General features: G+C 41.4%; 1 protein-coding gene across 2 annotated transcripts in view; it reads right to left on the bottom strand.

Moving 5' to 3' along the window:
• Positions 1-19,063, bottom strand: part of PRDM10 (PR/SET domain 10) — a 104,851-nt gene that overhangs the window by 31,843 nt on the left and 53,945 nt on the right. For both annotated transcript variants that reach the window (XR_010407030.1, XM_045894693.3), the window contains exons 5-10: positions 16,089-16,314; positions 13,850-14,091; positions 12,201-12,404; positions 6,773-6,845; positions 4,405-4,522; positions 717-846 (exon numbers count right to left, since the gene is read on the bottom strand). Coding sequence is in view for 1 of the 2 variants with exons in the window: in XM_045894693.3 (XP_045750649.2) it covers positions 717-846; positions 4,405-4,522; positions 6,773-6,845; positions 12,201-12,404; positions 13,850-14,091; positions 16,089-16,314 (993 nt within the window). In the remaining variant the exon portion in view is untranslated. The remainder of the gene's footprint in view (positions 1-716; positions 847-4,404; positions 4,523-6,772; positions 6,846-12,200; positions 12,405-13,849; positions 14,092-16,088; positions 16,315-19,063) is intronic.

The following is a 19,063-nucleotide window of genomic DNA, read 5'->3' as shown; positions in this document are numbered from 1 at the left end:
CCAGGAATTATTTCCCCAGCTAGATAGAGACTCGCGCTAGAGAGTGTCAGCTAAGATTTAGAATTGCCGCTTATTTTTTAAATCTCTAGATTTAAAAAAATATTCTCCTTCTGGGAAAACTATCCAAGATTAGGTAAGTATCCACAGGATGTAAAACTGGGAGATATTCCAGATCACTTCATGAGGAGAAGACCGACAGGAGAACTCTTCTGGAATAAGATCATTTTAACTGTTTAAACTGATTAAACAGCATCCCCCAACAATATCTTTGGACAATTTCAACTCCTTTTTTTGGTGGCTGGTGGGAGGGGGAGGGAGAGGGAGAGACAGATTCTTAAGCAGGCTCCACGTCCAGCACAGAACCCAACATGGGGCTCAATCTCATGACCCTGAGAGATCACGACCTGAGCTGAGATCGTGACCTAAACCAAAATCAAGAGTCAGACTTAACTTAACTGACTGAGCCACCCAGGCACCCCCAATTTCAAATCTTGAGGGCAGCAAAGTTGGGTTTTTGTTGTAACATTCAAGAATACGTTCTGGTTTTTTTGAAAACGTATTCTTCTTGCCTTCCCCTAGTCATCTTTAATTAACAAGCAGCCAAGTGCGGACATGGCAGGACCATCAGCCTCCAGGAGGCATTTGTATTGAAGCCTGGTAATAGTTACAAGTTCCTGGAGCAGGCATCTAACAAGGAGTTCTTCCTCCCCCAGTACCTGTGTCCCGTCGTCACATTTGTCCCCATTTTCGCTGGCTATTTCCAAGCGGATAAATTTTGGAGGGCGTCCTGGCCGTCGACCAGGGCCAAATCGCCTCTTGCCTCGTCCCCTTCCTCTGCCTCTTGTTCTGGGGACAAAAGATTAGGTTATAAATATTCATGCTTACACAGTACTCCCTAACAAATATTTTCCCTCATTGGTGCTGATGAGCCCCAAATATTGATTTCCTCTCATTCTATTACTTTTTCTGATTTTTTTTTCTACTAGGAACAATCATTTTGATAATATGCATTTTCTTTTTTTAAAAGATTTTTTTTAAAGATTTTTTTGTTTATTTTAGAGAGAGAGCGTAAGCATGCATAAGTGGGGTGAGGGGCAGGGAGAGGGACAAGCAGACTCCAGATGCTGAGTGCAGGGTCCAATGTAGGTCTCAATCCTACCACCCGAGATCAAGAGTAGGCTGCTTAACTGACTGAGCCACCCAGACGCCCTGATAATATACACTTTCTAAATATCTCATCCTTGCCATCTATATAGCCCAGAGATGTCTTAAATTGAGCTATTAAAAACTCAGAGCACTGGGCACCTGGGTGGCTCAGTTGTTAAGCATCTGCCTTCGGCTCAAGTCATGATCCCAGGGTCCTGGGATCGAGCCCCGCATCGGGTTCCCTGCTCAGTGGGAAGCCTGCTTCTCCCTCTCCCACTCCCCCTGCTTGTGTTCCCTTTCTCACTGTCTCTTTCTCTGTCAAATAAATAAACAAAATCTTAAAAAAAAACTCAGAGCACTGACACCATTTTGTTACTGAAAATTCTGTAAGCACAAACATATCTCTGAAATGATGTGAGAAATGCAGACAGGACAGAACATGCTAAGCCGTAAGCATGTTCCTAGAGACAAGATTCCATTCTTTCCCTCTTTTCCCCTTGCTTCACTTCCTATTCCTTCCAAGAAATGCAACTAGATTCAAAAGAACTTTCTTGTTTTGCTATAAGCTTTTGGCAGGTCAAAACAAATTTCTAACTCAATTGTTCCATAACATACCTAGTAAACAGCAAGTAAATTTTATCTTATTTAATAGATTTCTAGCATATAAATATTCCTCAATAAAGGAATTCAGAAAGCATATCATTAAAATCTCTTTTAGAAGATGAATGTGAGGGCGCCTGGGTGGCTCAGATGGTTAAGCGTCTGCCTTCGGCTCAGGTCATGTTCTCAGGGTCCTCGGATCAAGTCCCGCATCGGGCTCCCTGCTCTTTGGGAGCCTGCTTCTCCCTCTGCCTCTCTCTCTTTCTCTCTCTGTCTCTCACGAATAAATTAAAAAAAAAAAAAAAAAAGAAGATGAATGTGAGAGGATTAAGAGTACACTTACTTGAACACTGAGTAATATATGGAACTGCTGAATCTCTATATTGTACACCTGAAACTTAATATAACACTGGATATTAACTATACTGGAATTAGAAGAGAAGAGAAGAGAAAAAAGATGTGTGTGAGAGATATGTATAAAATCGATCAGATCATGTTTTATTCCTCCACTTATCTATTTAGCAACTTAATAAAAATTATATGTTGTTCCAGAATTTTTAAGACTCTTTATTATAGAAAATTCTGAACCTAGGTAAATGTAGAACCCAATGTACATAATGAACCCAATGTACCCATTACCTGATTTCAATACTTAGCTACTCATGGCTAATTTTATTCCACCATACACCACCCCCCTGCTGTTTCCCACACACACATACACATTAGATTATTTTGAAGTAAGTCCCAGACCATCATTTCATCTGCAAATATTTCCACAAATATATCTCTACAATATAAGGACTCCTTTTTATATATTCCATATATATATGGAACATATAAATACATATATATATATATATATATGGATATGTATATACCACAATACCATTATGCTCAGTATTATTAAATCTAGTCAAAGGTCAAATTTTCCTAATTGTCTCAAATTTCTTTTTAATAGCCAGCCAACAAATATTTTTATATACCATGTGTCACGCACATCCCATGCTAGGCAATAAAGACAAGTCATATGTGACAGTTCTTGCCCTCAGAAGTCTAGCAGAGGCAGCAAACACACAAACCAAAAAACATCACAATATAGAAAGTGCTGTAATAGAGCCATGAACAGAATTCTAGAGACACCTGACAGGGAGTGATTTAACTCTCACTGTGCCCTCCACCCACCTCAGACATTTACTCCTATGGTCATATCCTAGACCTCGTTATCCTCGGTAGGTACAGAGCCCCCCACCTTACCCCAATTCCATGCAGCGCCCACTCTCATGCTATCTCTAGCTTTCTAGCTCACACCCTCAAATACCTGGACTCAACAATCCTTGCATCTCACTACCACCTCCCCTCTAGTCCTTCTGTCACCTGTTTGCAGTCCTACATCCTCTTGATGTTTTCTCTTCCTTCGTCCATGCATAAACTCCAAAGTCACCCCTGTAATCATTCCCTCGTATATGCTCTTGATGGCCATCCCCACTGCTGTTCCATCACTCCCGCTGTGTTGGCGAAACCACCACCCTGGGCAATCCCATTCCCGGGCTGCTCGGCAAGGGCATCACTGCAGCAGATGAAGCTGGACAATGACATACATCCATGCTAATGGTCTCACTCTAACGTCATGACCATGAACCTCAAGTGAGCTCTTAACAGTATGATCGCAGGCAGTCATCCTGTACTTCCCTAGAACACGGATCTTCCCACTTTACCAAACGCCGTGTCATACCATCTCCTCTCTTTTCGAATCTGGTAAAAGATGGCAACCCTACATCCGTCCCATTGGTGCCACACCATTCCAAAGTACTCTCCTTCTTCACCTGAACTGTTAAAATAGCTTCCAACTGGACTCCCTGTCTTTGCTCTTCATTCAATGAAAGCAAAAGTGACATTTTAATGTTCACCCAGCATGACATTTCAACAAATAATTCACATCACAGATACTCCCTGATCTAAACCCTTTAAAGACTTCTTATTACACTTAGAATAAAATCCAAATTTCTTACCATTACCCATAAGGCCTACCTGATCTGGTCCCCCCTCCGCAAAAAAAAAAAGGATTCTCTCTTATCTATCTTTTTTGTACAATGGAATGAAACCTACAATTTAGTTTGATGAAGGAATCCTACTTCTGAAAAAAGTTTGTAAATCAGAGATGCAGAGTGTATGCTATCTCAAGAATTCCCGTCCCAGGGGCGCCTGGGTGGCTCAGTTGGTTAAGCGACTGCCTTCAGCTCAGGTCATGATCCTGGAGTCCAGGGATCGAGTCCCGCATCAGGCTCCCTGCTCGGCAGGGAGTCTGCTTCTCCCTCATGACCCTCTTCCCTCTCGTGCTCTCTGTCTCTCATTCTCTCTCTCTCAAATAAATAAATAAAATCTTAAAAAAAAAAAAAAAAAGAATTCCCATCCCAGAATCTCTTAGAGGAGGCTTAATTAAGGGGGAAGGATCTCCTATTGCTGGGTACTCTGATTATGCTGGAAAAGAAATCAATAGTAGATGAGGATGGGGGCAGGCAAAGGGAAATGACAGATTAGAAATTTCCATCTGCAGCCCACCTGATTACCTGTCTACACACAGAAACACTCGTTAGCTTACTGACAATATGGAAATGAATCTGGACCTTTAACAATTAAGTTTGCAAAACCTTCTGATACCTGCTAAACACATCAAGTTTTTCATCATGGGAATTGAGATGCTGTTGCAACTGCTCCGAGCTTATAAATCGGCGGTTACATTCATAGCAGGGCCAATTCTTCTCTTGCTCACGAAGAACTGCAGTCACAGGAGAGAAATCATAATGGCTGATGATTAATGGACAGCAATAAAACTCAAATGCCCAATATCCCCACCATTCTCATCTCACGTAGCCTGGTGCTCACAAACATAGTGTCTGCTATTTGCATTACTGTTTTGTTAGAAAATCAAAGGCTACACTTTGACAAGAGTAGTTTCTAGGATCTTATTTTCTTCTATATTCATGTAAGACATCAAAGGACCAAACTCTGTCACAGGACCGTTTCCCATCGCCCCAACAGACACACACACACAGCCTCACCACACTGGAAAGATAGGAAGTGCTACAATGGAAATCTGTATCCAGATAACTTAGTGATTCTGATCCAGGGTTCATAAGCTGAAGGCCTCGTTTATCACACACACACAAAAAAACCCTTAAAAGTCAATGCCCAATATAATTATTTTAACAAAATGTTAAAGTATCTACTAAAGGTGACTATCGGCACATTCAATTCCAGCAATGCCACTCCTGAATGCGCACCAACAAAAATACTCATGCATGTTCACTAAAAGAAAGCCATGTATACGGGCGCCTGGGTGGCTCAGTTGGTTGAGCAACTGCCTTCGGCTCAGGTCATGATCCTGGAGTCCCGGGATCAAGTCCCGCATCGGGCTCCCTGCTCGGCAGGCAGTCTGCTTCTCCCTCTGACCCTCCCCCCTCTCATGTGCTCTCTTTCTCTCATTCTCTCTCTCAAATAAATAAATAAAATCTTTAAAAAAAAAAAAAAAGAAATCCTTAAAAAAAAGAAAGCCATGTATACGAATGTTCACAGTGGCACTCTTCAATATAGTCCCAAACTAGAAACAACCCTGTTGTATAATAAAGAATTTGGCTGGCTTTTGTCCCTGGTTCCTGGCAAACAACCTCTAAGTCTTTGGAATATCCCACATAACAGGAGTGTCGTTGTTATTCATGGTAGTCTTTGACCATATGTGAGTTTCTCCTAATATGACCCAAGATGGGGGCTGCCTGGGCCAGAAAGTCAAACCATCTGATTACAGGGTTGGAGCTTTAAGCCAGGTGGTATCAGCCAGGGAGAAAGAGCTGCAGAGTAAGTTCAATCATGCAGCCAATGATTCTATCAACCATGCCTCTGTCATGATGCCTCAATAAAACCTCTGGACACTGAAGCTCAGGTGTGCTTCCTGGGTAACCATACATCAATGTGCCACAGAGGTGACATGGGACATGGAAGCTTCATATCTGGGTCCCACACAAACCTTGCCCTAAGCACCTTTTCATCTGGCTGGTCCTGATATGTATCCTTTATAATAAAACTGTAATCATAAGTATAGCACTTTTCTGAGTTCTGTGAGTCATTCTAGAAAATCAAGCCTAAGGAGGTTCTAGCTCCCTAAATTGTAGTTAGTTGGTCAGAAATGCAGGTGGCATGGGAACGCCAGAGCTTGTAGCTGGTATCTGAAGGGAAGAGTCTTGTGAAAGACTCGGCCCTTAATCTGCACAATGTGACCTAACCCAGGTAAGTGTCAGAGTTGCACTGTACAACCCAGATTTTCATCTACAGTGAAACAGATGCATTAATTATGGTATAGCCATACACTAGACTACCAAATAGCAATGAGGATGAACACATTACAATAATATACAACAATATGGATAAATCTCACAAACATGTCGAGCAAAAGATTCCCAGAACATACATAATTCTAATTATATGAAGTTTGATAATGAGCATATAATATCCATGGTATTAGAAGTCAGGATATTAGTTACACCTGAGAGTGAAGAAGGCACAAGGGACTTCCAGAGTACTGGCCACATTCTGTTTCTTGATCTGGGTACAGGTTACACAGGTGTGTTCACTTTGTGAAAATTCACTGGACTGTAGACTTACAATTTTTGCACTTTTTTGTATGTAAATTATACTTCAGTAGTATTTACATTAAAAACAAAGTCAATGCCTGCCTTGCTAATGTCCTCAGAGATGATTAAATCTAGATAGAGATCGTCCTCAGGTCTAGGTTCTAATTTAGTATTTGGAGGTTTTCATTATATTAAATACTATTTTCCAGACACCCATGAAAGAAATGTAAATATGTCACTGTCATTCAATCCTAGGATTAGACAAGGATGTGTAGCTGAAAAAAAAAAAAATACTAGACTCTTTTAAATATATTGAGATAGGAAAATTGGAGGTTGCATAATGATGTAATAGATACAATTTAGAATTCATACAGAAAATAGAAAATAGAAAGTCCAACCACCTTTCCTTTCTTCCTCAGAGATGTCATGAATTTTCTGGTTCACAAACTCAGCATAGGATGCAGCGTACCACACCTGCAAGAACCAAGTACATCATGAAGAACTAAAGGACATCACCAGATGTTCTTTGCATGCTTACATTCTTTCTCCTGCTTACACAAAACAATTCAGGCTTTCCCACAACCCATGAAAAACAAACAAACAACAACAATAAAAAATCGCACTGTGAGCCGATCTCTTTAACACCAGATGGTCAGTCAGGAAGTGCATTTGCCAAGACACACTCACTGTGTGTTTTCTTTTTCCTTTTTAAAAAAATTGTTTTTGTTATTAGAACAACTTCATAAGAGATAATATTAATAGTCTCTTCATCAAAATAAAACATACCTCTTCTGGTTGTTTTATCTGTATGTAAACATGGGTTTTTACACAGCTGGAATCATTGTGACTTCCACCAAACAGCTCTTGCTGGGATCCCCGAGGATGATTTCAAATGCGACCACGCCCTCCTGAGTCTCTCCCTCCCTCCTACCCCGCTGGCTACTTCTGCTCAGTCTCCTCATCTGGCTCTCCTTCCTCTCCCTCTTCCTCTCTAAGCTTCCTCAAAGCTTAATCCAAGTCCAGGGCCTTCTTATTTTTCCCTAAAGTGATCCCATCCATTTCCAACCAATTCTAAATTAATATCTCCATACCAGGCTCTCCCTTTCTATTCCCTCTACATACATTCTACTGCCTACCTGGTATTTGGCATGTTTCATAAACAGTTCAAACTTGGCATGTCCAGAGGTGAATTCTAGATGCTTCCCTATTGCACCCCCGCCCCTGCCCATCTTCCTCATCTCAATAAATACCCTGCCTTTCACCCAGCTGCTCTCACTTGACACCTAAAAGTTATCTCAGATTTCTCAGTGTTCTTCTGTCATCCTTCAGCAAGAGCTGTGAACTGCTCGGATGTTCTTCATCTCTGCTTCTGCCACCAAGATCCATGCCCAGATGGGCTCCTGCCTGGATGGTCTTCTAGTGAGCTTCCCCTTTTCCATTCTTGCTCCCGCCAACCCATTCTTCACACAAGAGCAGAGAGGGTGTCTTAAAACGCAATCAGATTTCATCCTTCTCATGCTTAAACAGCTTCTCACTCATAAAAAACCTGCAAGGCTCGATGATGGGCTCCAAGGGCCGCTATGATCCATTCCAGCTCTTATCACTCTCCCTTACCACCTTTCAACAAGAGAGTCTGCTTGAAGCTCCTCAAACAAGCCAAGGTCTTTCCCACCCCAACCTTTGTCCTTGCTGGCCTACCATCGGGAGTGTTGGGTTCTTCCCCTTTGCCTCCATGAACCCTTCTACAGTGCTGGTCCCTCCCTTCCCGTTCCATAGTCCCCAGCCTCATTATTGTCTCCTCAGCAAAGCCTTCCCTCTCCAGCATTTGTAAACTGGTCCCTTTCCTGCTACCTGCTCTTTTTGCGCCATTTGTTTCCTTCATAGCATTTAACCACTATTTGTTATTACAGTTGACCCTTGAACAACAGGGGTTTGAACTGCAGGGGTCCGCTTACACGCAGATTTTTTTTTAGTACAGTACCATAAACGCACTTTCTCTTCCTTATGATTGTCTTAATAACATTTTCCTTATTCTGGTTTACTTTATTGTAAGAATACAGTATATAATACATACAACATACGAAATCTGTGTTAATCAACTGTTTATGTTATTGGTAAGGTTTCCAATTAGTGGTAGGCTATTAACAGTTAAGTTTTTAAGAGTCAAAAGTTACATGTAGATTTTCAACTGCCCGAGGGGTCGGTGCCCCTAATTTCTGTTTTGTTCAAGCGTCAACTGTATTTGCTTACTTACATCCTTCCGCCCACTTCCCCTCTAGAGTACAAGCTCCCTGAACACAGACACCAGTCTATCTTTTCCTAGTGTCTGAAACACAGTAGGAGTTCAATATGTTCATCGCTAAATGACTTAATCATGTATAATTGTTATGGAACACTATTTTAACTATAAGGAAATATTTATATGGAGACTCCATTTTTAAGTGTGGAATAATATTCTATGCCAGAGTCTATGTTCTGTAATTTACTTGACCATGACCTATAGTTGGATTTTGAGATAGTTTATCATTTTGCTGTTATAAATTCTACCCTAGTCCATCAACTTCAAAATGTATATTTTTCAGGGCGCCTGGGTGGCTCAGTGGTTAAGCAACTGCCTTCGGCTCTGGTCATGATCCTGGAGTCCGGGGATCGAGTCCCGCATCGGGCTCCCTGCTCGGCAGGGAGTCTGCTTTGTCCTCTGACCCTATCCCCTCTCATGTGTTCTCTCTCTCTCATTCTCTCTCTCTCAAATAAATAAATAAAATCTTTTTTTAAAAAATGTATATTTTTCATATTTTAGCATCTCAAAAACCACCTCCACGGCATTCTGCAATCACTCTTGTGATGTGGCTTTCTTTTACTTGCTGCTCATTGCTCCTGCACAAACCCAGCCAAGCTCTTTGCACTGTTCTCATCTCATTCAGTTATCTGTCGCTCTGGCACTCCATGACGTGTTAACACTTGACGAGCAACACAAAAGAAGACCAAAAAAAAAAAAGCCATTTCCTCAGAATTAAAAAAAAAAAAAATATATATATATATATATATATATATATATATATATATATATATATGGATACAAGGCTGGTGTGATCACCTTGTAGGACCTCTGTTAATACATCAAATATCAAATTGTCAGGAAACTTCCTACTGACTTAATCAAAAGTCACTTAACTTCCAAAGACATGTGTTTCAATTGAGAAAAAAGACACATATGGGTTCAGTCAGTGGGAAAACACAGGGTCAAAACTTGTACAGAAACACCATCCGTCATTTGGAAAAATACCCCAGAGGCAACAGTGGATCACTTATTTTAAAAATAATACAGCATCATCAATACCTTGATGGCACAGAAGACGAGAGATGTACAAAACACAAATGACAAAGTAAAACAGTGATTCAGTTTAAAAAAAAAAGTTAGACTGTACACAAGGCAGTTTATATGTCAGCCAATTTATTTTGCTTATATGTGCCTTTTTAAGTATGCAGAAATGTGATAGGATTTCAAAATTATCTCTAAATAAGTCTAACACAGCTCCTGCAGTTAGTAGAAAACTACTCTTTTTGGTGATAAAAATAAGCACTATAACCTTAGCCTAAATAGCAGCATATTTTTTCTTAATGGTGTATAAAATAATGGTTCATCTTAAAGTCACTGGTGTTTGAATTGGCGAAACACAGCATTACAAAATTAAATGTATCTAGCTTTATCTTTGTTTATAATTATTTCCTCAGACTAATTTTCAAGGATTAGGTTTATTCAGCCAAGAACACTTTTACTATACACTGCCAGAAATATTCTATAAAATACTGCAATTCTGTGACAAATGTCCCTATATTTTAAACCCTCACATTCACTGTACTGCATCCATTTATTTTTGGTAATTTAAATTAACAAAAACAGTAACTCATAGTTGTTTTAAGGGTTTTAAAATTATTAACATTGGAAAAAATTTTGACCTTTACTATTGATTTCTCCTCCAAATAAAGTCTATTCCCAGTATTCATGTGTCCATGAGGATACCAGAGGGGTTAGAGGTTATTTTCTCTCAGTTTTCATTCTTGTTTTCTTTTTAAAGATTTATTTACTTATTTGAAGGAGGTAGGGGCAGAGGGAGAGTGAGAGAGAGAATCTCAAGCAGCTCCCCACCAAGCGCAGAGCCAGACATGAGGCTTGATCCCACAACCCCTAGATCACAACCTGAGCCAAAGTCAGACACCCAACCCAACCATCTCAGTTTTTATTCTTTTTTTTTTTTAAGATTTTATTTATTTATTTGAGAGACAGAGAGAGCAAGTGGGGGGGTGGGGAGCAGAGGGAGGGAGACAAGCAGACTCCGTGCTGAGCACAGAGCCTGACATGGGGCTTGATCTCAGGACCCAGAGATCATGATCCGAGCTGAAATCAAGAGTCAGAGGCTCAACTGACTGAGTCACCCAGGTGCCCCTCAGTTTTTATTTTTATTTTTTTAATTAATTTTTTTTTTAAAGATTGTATTTATTATTTGACAGAGAGAGAGACAGCGAGAGAGGGAACACAAGAAGGGGGAGTGGGAGAGGGAGAAGCAGGCTTCCCGCCGAGCATGGAGCCCGATGCAGGGCTTGATCCCACGATCCTGGGATCATGACCTGAGCCAAGGCAGCCACTTAACCGACTGAGCCACCCAGGCGCCCCTCAGTTTTTATTTTTAAACCTTTTAACATGTATTACAAAGATTTCTCCCACTCTGTTGCTTCCTTTTCATCTAGTGTTTTGGTTGTTCATTACACTAAACTATTATATTCTTATTTGTTTCTGCCTGTCTTTACCTCTACAGTTCTATCTACTCCTTAGGAGAGAACATAATCTCCCCTCCACAGCCAAGAAGTATTCACTTGGATATCAAGAATTTATTGGGATAGATGATGTGAGATATGAAGCTCCTTCTACAAAGACACAGGTTTTGTATAGCTTTTGAACAAAATCTAGGTCTTTGTTCTCCCCCAAAGAGGTATCTATTTGTCACTTTTACCACATTGCAGCATTGTGCGATTCAGTGTTCATGTACTGATAAAATCATTTCTCATCTCTTTTTCATCTAATCAGGAATTTTCCCTTAGAATTACAACAGAATTTTAATTTTGTCATCAAAAGTTAATATTTAGGGGCGCCTGGGTGGCTCAGATGGTTAAGCGTCTGCCTTCGGCTTAGGTCATGATCCCAGGGTCCTGGAATCAAGCCCCGCATCGGGCTCCCTGCTCCGCAGGAAGCCTGCTTCTCCCTCCTCCACTCCCCCTGCTTGTGTTCCCTCTCTCGCTGTGTCTCTCTCTGTCATATAGAAAAAAAAAAAAAAAAAGTTAATATTTAGACAAATTCCTAGAGTTATCTCCAAAGAACATATTTCTAAAATCAGAAGTCAGTGCATAGAATTCTTAGGGTAAAATGAAGCATTCAGGTAAAGGAATCTAACTGGTCCATCTAAATTCCATTTTATAAGATCTCCTGTTTCCAACTAATTCTTCTTCAGAGTGTGTAAATAACGTTAAGTGACCCCCAACTTTAATCACTCCATCACAAATACCAGTCTGCTCCCTAAACACAACTACTTCTTTACCCTTGGGCTGAATGCCTTAGTGTAGGCCTTTGAGAGACACAAAAGTCATGTACTTTTCATTGCTTTTTTATGGGATTATTGTAAATGTACTGTACATAGCAGGTACTCAATAAGTAAGTGAATTATAAGGAAAGGACCATTTTTGTAAGAACCCCCCTTCCGAGAAAAAAAAGAATCATAAAGGCATTTAATGGTCACTATTCCTAATAAAGGTACCACTGAACCAGCACTGTACCTTCAGTTCTTGTTTGGGTTCTACATTCTTTATTGTGGTGTAATACACATGGTGGCCATATTGGTAAGCCACCAGGTTCTGCTCCAGGTGATTCTGGGCTGGACGTACAAACATCATCCAGTTACAAAGGGTCTCATCAGATAATTCAAACCACAGGTCTTCGTGCAAATCTCGGTCTTTTCTGTCCCCTTTATCAAGAGAAACCTACAACAAAAGAGAAAGTAAAAAGCCACACCAAAAAACAAAATAAAAACAAACAAAACTTTTAATATGATATACATTAACGTAGTAATATACAAAATACCACTCCTGAAATTAACCATATATCCTGATTCTTCCTTTTATATCTAGAAAGATCCAGGAATTGTGTCTTGCCAAGTGTAAAAGGAAAAGGCCACTTTTTGAAGACTCATTTGGATCAGAATCACCTGGCAAAATGTTCAAGTTAACAATCTGATCGTACAGCTTCAGTTGATGCTTCATCATTAACCAACACACCAAAAAATACTATAAATAAGCCAGGAAATACAAGCAAAATACTCTCTAGTTCCTTACAAGTTGCTTACTTCAGGGATTCAACTGCATTCGTTAATAATGAGTAGCCTTGTGATACGTATTTCTCTGTACAGAGTAATAATCTTTCTTGAAGATCTTGAGCATTCACCAAAGAAAACCTCCCCATGACAGCAAATGACTTCTCAAAAAACACACCCCAAATAGTATCCCTTCCCGCTACTCTTTCTTGGTTCTCCAGGGTAACTTTCCAAGAAGCAGACAGCACAGGGGTTGGACAGAAGCAAAAGCATCAAATGTAAAGAAGAGAGATCAGTATAAATATACTTTAACATACAGTGAACTATTCTTTAACAAAAGATTCAACAGAACAGACCTGTTTCAAAAACTGAAAAGGGTTTTCCTGAAATTTTTGGTACTTAGCAGATTACATGAGTCTACATTTGAAGAAGAAAAGAAAAAGTTGTCAAAGCCCCTATTATGGACTGTTGTGCTCTCACCAAATTCATACGTTAAAGTCCTAACCCCTCAGTATGTGACTATATTTGGAGATACAGCTTTTAAGGTGGTAAATAAGTTAAAAGAGGTGATTAAGTCATCAGCGTGGGTCCTAACCCAATCTGACTGGTGTCCTTACAAGAAAAGGAGATCAGGACACAGGGAGAGACAACAGGGACACGTGCACACATAGAGTAAAGGCATGAGGACCCAGAGAGGAGACCGTCTGCAAACCGAGGAGAGAGGCCTCAGGGGAAACCAACCCTGCTGCCACCTTGTTGGCCTTCCAGCTCGGGTGCTGTGAGAAAATAAATTTCTGTTCTTTAAGCTCCCCCAGTCTGTGGTATTTGTTACCGCAGCTCTGGCAGACTAATATAGCCCCTAAGAACAACAACTCTCAGAATTACTCATAGAATGCCTTAGGGGACTGAGACTGCAATCTCCAATTTATTGGTGAGAGAGAAAATGTTTCCATTCAAAACAAATTAAGCAGAAAAAACAAAAAAAATAAAACAAAGCAAAGAAAGAAAAATACTAGCAAACAGTTATAGAATTGAATTAAGAGAACCAGTAGGAAAACACATGCCCCTTTAAAAGTTATTAAGAACAAGAGTGAACTATGATAAAGCGTAAGTTACCTTCAGATGAATATAACAGTCTTTCAGCTCAGACTCCCTGACGAGGGGTCCCTCCACAGGGCCAAATTGGGTGCGCTTAGGAATGCGCCTTTTGGAGAACACCCCTCCGAGGAACCTGTCGATGTAGAGGACCAGGGGGAGGCTCGCTCTCGCTCTAGTGAGCACAGGCCGGTTAGGGATGGGATGCAAGGGGCCATGCTTTGGGCACACTGAAGAATGTGCATTATTGCACTCCTCACACCCTGCAAAAGAAAGAAAATCTTAAAGTCAAATTCCTTAACATCACTTGATCTCAGGTACGAAGTTCTAACCTGAAAAATCCCCAAATTCCAAAATTCAGTTAACTCCTACAATTACACTATTCATTCAGCTGTAATATGCTAGCTTTCATAGACCAATAAAATTCTGTCCTCTTCCTCTAAAATGAGACAGAATTAGCTTGTGCCTGCCAAAAATAATACACAGGCAGTGACTTATTTCTCTACTGGAGATTAAGTCAAATAGTAGCCCAGTAAATTTACAAATCAATTATAACAGGTCTGAAAAGAAAAAAGAAGAGCTTATTAGGATAAATGCTGCAAAATCTGGTAAGACAAACAGTTGAATTTTAGAGTATGTAAATTATATCTCAGTAAATCTATTTAAAAAAACTCTGACAATACCATTTAATCAGTTTCTTCAAAAGAAGTCATAGAAGCCTCAGTGTCGAGGCATGTCTAACTCAAACAGAAAAAGCACTGTACGGCTTGAGACTTCAACGCATATCATGTGAAGATAATGCTAAAATGAATGAATTTAGCATTCTATCCTTCATTGTCTTGAATGATAGAGCTTAGCCCAGACAGGATCCATTTTCAGCTCCTTCCAGGAGTCATTACTTTGCACTAAGCATCCACACTCACTCCCTCTTTCCCAGCAGCACCTATCCCGTAAACTAACCGCCAGAACTTGATGGAAATGGCCACAAAACAGAGAAAAGTGCCTGGACCCCAGAGGCACCATACTCATGACCTTTAACACATTTAATTAGCCAACTGTATTTTACCCAACTCCAGCTGGGTGATGACCCAGCTTAGGAAATGGGTACTTCCAGTTTCTACAATTCTCCAATAACGGAGAGCTACTTTGTATTACTATTTGTAAGATAAAGTCACTGTATGCGTATTTGACTAAGGAGTTGCCGTGAAAATTCATGAATTCAAGGAAAAATAAAATGAGCAAGTTCTCTACTGCACATGGAGGTGAATGCCAGCCCCATGCAAACAGGCTTCACCATCACCACACAGAAGGTCCCGGGAGATATGGTGAGACCACAGAGCTCCAAACAGCCTCAGTAACTCAAACAAACGAGATAAGCACTTTGCCATATAAGCATGAAAATCGATGGAAAGAAGCGATAATTTGGTAGGTGGAAGCAGGAACCCTCCCACCCTCTCCCAAAGCAGACAGTCCAGAGAGACAGCAAGTGTTGTAGTTATCCAGGTGTACACGGGAGCCAGACCCAGCTCAGTTTGAACCCTGACTCTCAAAACAACGGAACACTACCAACCCTCCCGTAAGACCATGGAAAGCATTAAACAATTTAGAAAATGTAAAGCAGGGGTGCCTGGGTGGCTCAGTCGTTAAGCGTCTGCCTTCGGCTCAGGTCATGATCTCAGGGTCCTGGGATCAAGCCCTACATCAGGCTCCCCACTCCGCGGGAAGCCTGCTTCTTCCTCTCCCGCTCCCCCTGCTTGTGTTCCCTCTCTCGCTATGGCTCTCTCTGTCAAATAAATAAAATCTTTAAAAAAAAAATAAAGAAAATGTAAAACACGGGTGCCTGGAACATAATAGGCATGTTTAAAAGGTTGCTATGAAGAGAGAGGTAAGGCAGCTGAGCCAACTTGTTAAAGCTGAAACGGCAGAATATTCCAGGAATATTCCAGGACCAGAGCAACTTCCCACAGTGGCTTGACAAGCTCAAGCACTGGTGTCAGAGACAGGCTCCGTGCCTGAGCCATCACTCACCCCCGCGTGACACGGAGCAGGTGGCTCAGCCTCTTCTGACCTTTGGTTCATCCACCAGTAAAATCAGAACCCTCGAGAAAGCATCAGTGCCTCCCTCACAGGCTGTTGTGAGGACTGAGCAGGATGGTGCGTGCAGAGCGGGGAGCGCTGGGTCTGCACACAGGAAGCCCCCAGCAAATGTTAACTGCGTTCCCGTGCTCACACACACTCAAAAGGAACAGCTCGTACTTACATAAGTCATGCGGGTCGAAGGGCCGAGGGGGATCTGGTTCCCAGTCATCCAGGTCTGTGTCTTCACCATCTTCCTCCTCATCTTCCTCAGTATCTTCATCCTCATCCTCATCCTCTTCCTCTTTGGCCTCCAGTCTACCCATAGGGTTCTGCAGAGTTGCCAAAGGGTCTGAACCATCCACACCCTCAATTGAAGGTAATACCTGGTTATGCACCGGTAACGAGGCCTGGACAAGGTTTAACCATAAGGTGAGCACACGTTTGCTTTTACTTAGCTGGTACACACACACACACACACACACACACACAATATAAGGTTTTGGTGCGAGATAGTCTTCACATCAGCTCCCTTCAAGACCCTGAAGAAGAAATAGTTCCATCTCTAGGCTGTAATGGATCTGCCTTCATTTTTGCTGTTTCTGCCCCCCATCTGGGAAAGCTGATAAGAAAGCCAGGGTGCTCCCTCCTTTGGTGAATGCCCTGTCTCCCCGGAGACTTCAAATACATAGTAAACCTTTCCATATCCTCTCGGTGCATGTGTAGTATTGTGTCTCAACATCTGAACCCAATTTCGAGTCGGGGGAGGGGTCTCTCCTGCCTTTTCAGGGTGACCACAACACAGTGTATGTAATGATCTGACCTATCTTTAACTACTTCACTTTTAAAACTACACACGTGATACAACACCCAGTTGGTAAAATTCATGGTTAACAGCCCTCCTTTTACACACTTCAGAGAGGTTAAGGTTTTTAAGTAAAGTGAAAGAGATGCTTATTCGTTTCAGGCTAAAGTTAGTCTTTTGCAAATAAGACAAGGTGTGGAGCATATATTGGGTTACTCCTACCATATCAAATATACTAGCAAAAAATAAATGGCACCTTAAAAAGTTCCCTACCCGAATAAGTGTCACAGGGTTCTATGGGACCCCAGATTCCTTTATCCAATCTTATTTCTCCCGCCCAATTAGCACCATAAATCATACTGAAGCTATGTCCCTTTCCTGTTCAATAAATAAAGTTTTTTAAATGCCTACTCTATTTTTCTTTATCTTCTCCTATGTTATTGTCCTCACCTAGAATCTTCTTCCCTCGACAATCTTCCAAACCTGGTCGTGTTCCAGTTTCTCCATGAACCATCCCTGACCACTCTAGGCCTCCCTAACTCTCCTATGCTCTGATCCCTGTAGCATCTGGAGTCCGGAATCCTGCTCCACGACATCATTCAGCCTCTGCTCCAACATTTCATCACCTCACCAGACAGCCCGAATCATTTGGGATCGTTCAGTGACAGTTCTGTGGAGTCAAGATCTCCCCATGTGCATCTTCATGCAGTGGGCAGGACCTGCACCTTGCCCCTCTAGGGAAACAGAATCCATGAAGACACAAAAGTCTCCAAATATTTCAAGACCAAAACCCCTAATTCGTTCAATCATTTTTCACATGGCCCGATTTCCAGATCCCTCATCATCCTGTTGTCTTCATTTATTCCTTAATGGATTCCATATTTTTTAATGAATATGGCTTCAGATTACATTAGCATTTGTGACAGCCATTGTTCTACTGCTGATCCAGTTTGAACTGGCAAATAACTAAAGTCCCTGAGTCCTTTTTCCTCCCACATCGTGCTATTAAACCATTTTACTCCGCTTCATGTCTTAAACAGCTGATTTTTTACTTAAATGTGTGTGTGTGTGTGTGGAGGGGAGGGGATTTTGCATTTATCACCAGTATATTTCATTTTACCACTTGTTCTGTTCTTCCAATCTGCCAAGATCTTTTAGAATCTTTTTTTTTTAAGATTTTATTTATTTATTTGAGAGAGAGAATGAGAGAGAGAGAGAGAGCATGAGAAGGGGGAGGGTCAGAGGGAGAAGCAGACTCCCCGCCGAGCAGGGAGCCCGATGTGGGACTCGATCCCAGGACTCCAGGATCATGACCTGAGCCGAAGGCAGTCGCTTAACTAACTGAGCCACCCAGGCGCCCAAGATCTTTTAGAATCTTGATTCTGACATATCACATATTAGCTATCCCTCACGGCTTTGTATCTGTTGCCAAACACCATCTAGATTTCAATTAGTATGCATTTTCCTGTGAGCCTTCTTGCCTGGCCAACTGCACCTCAAGGAAGTAGACCAGGGGCTTTGAAGCCAAACAGACTTGGATCAAAATCGTGGCCCTACCACTTGGCAAGTTAATAAACTTCTCTGAATCTCAGTTTCTTTATCTGTAAAATGGACACAGTAATACGTACGGCATCAGTTGCTCTGAGGATTAAGTGACACGGTATGTACGTGAGGCCGGTAGTAGAGTATCTGGCATTTAGTAAGTGTTTAATATTAGTAAGAATCGCTTACTATTATCATAAGTTCTTTAAGAACCAAGATATCACATACGTCCTCTACAAACTTACAAGACAGCTGAGCACGTGGCAGGGATTCAATGCAGATTCATTTGTAGAAATATGTTTGGCCCTTTAGGAAATGACATCGATCCCTTCAGGCGTGTAAAAGAACTCTTCTGTTTTCACAGAAAACCCTTTTTCAGTTGTGCTTCTAAGAACTTCTTAAACTCCATGAAGAAAGAGTACTGTGTCTGTTTACAGAATCTGACCTGCCCGGCAGCTGAAGACCACTGCCCGACATTGGAAATGCTCAGAGAGCGGCTAGAACCAGTTACCTCAAAATAGCATGCGCGTGTTTAAACACGCATCCATTTAACCCGGAGCCAGACTCCTATGTGACATTCTGTCTCTGGCTCAGGGCCTTTTAGAGGCTTGATATAAGAGGACAAAATTCTGGGAGATGCTTCAGCATCAACAAAAACAGAATAAAATACCCACGGAAGTGAGACTCAACAAGGAAAAGAGCAGGAGAGTTCTGGCAATGAAACCTCGGGTGCCATCGCGCACCCCCCCGCCGCACCCCCACCTGATCCTGCCACTAAGCTAATCTTGCTGTCTCAGAGCACGGTTCTGTTC

Source organism: Mirounga angustirostris, unplaced genomic scaffold (assembly GCF_029215605.1).
Source record: "Mirounga angustirostris isolate CCGP_5_RB_7025 unplaced genomic scaffold, mMirAng1.0.hap1 SCAF_13, whole genome shotgun sequence".
Classification (NCBI taxonomy): Eukaryota; Metazoa; Chordata; class Mammalia; order Carnivora; family Phocidae; genus Mirounga; species Mirounga angustirostris.
The sequence above is the reverse complement of the archived record's forward strand: the minus strand, read 5'-3'. Positions and strand labels throughout refer to the sequence as shown.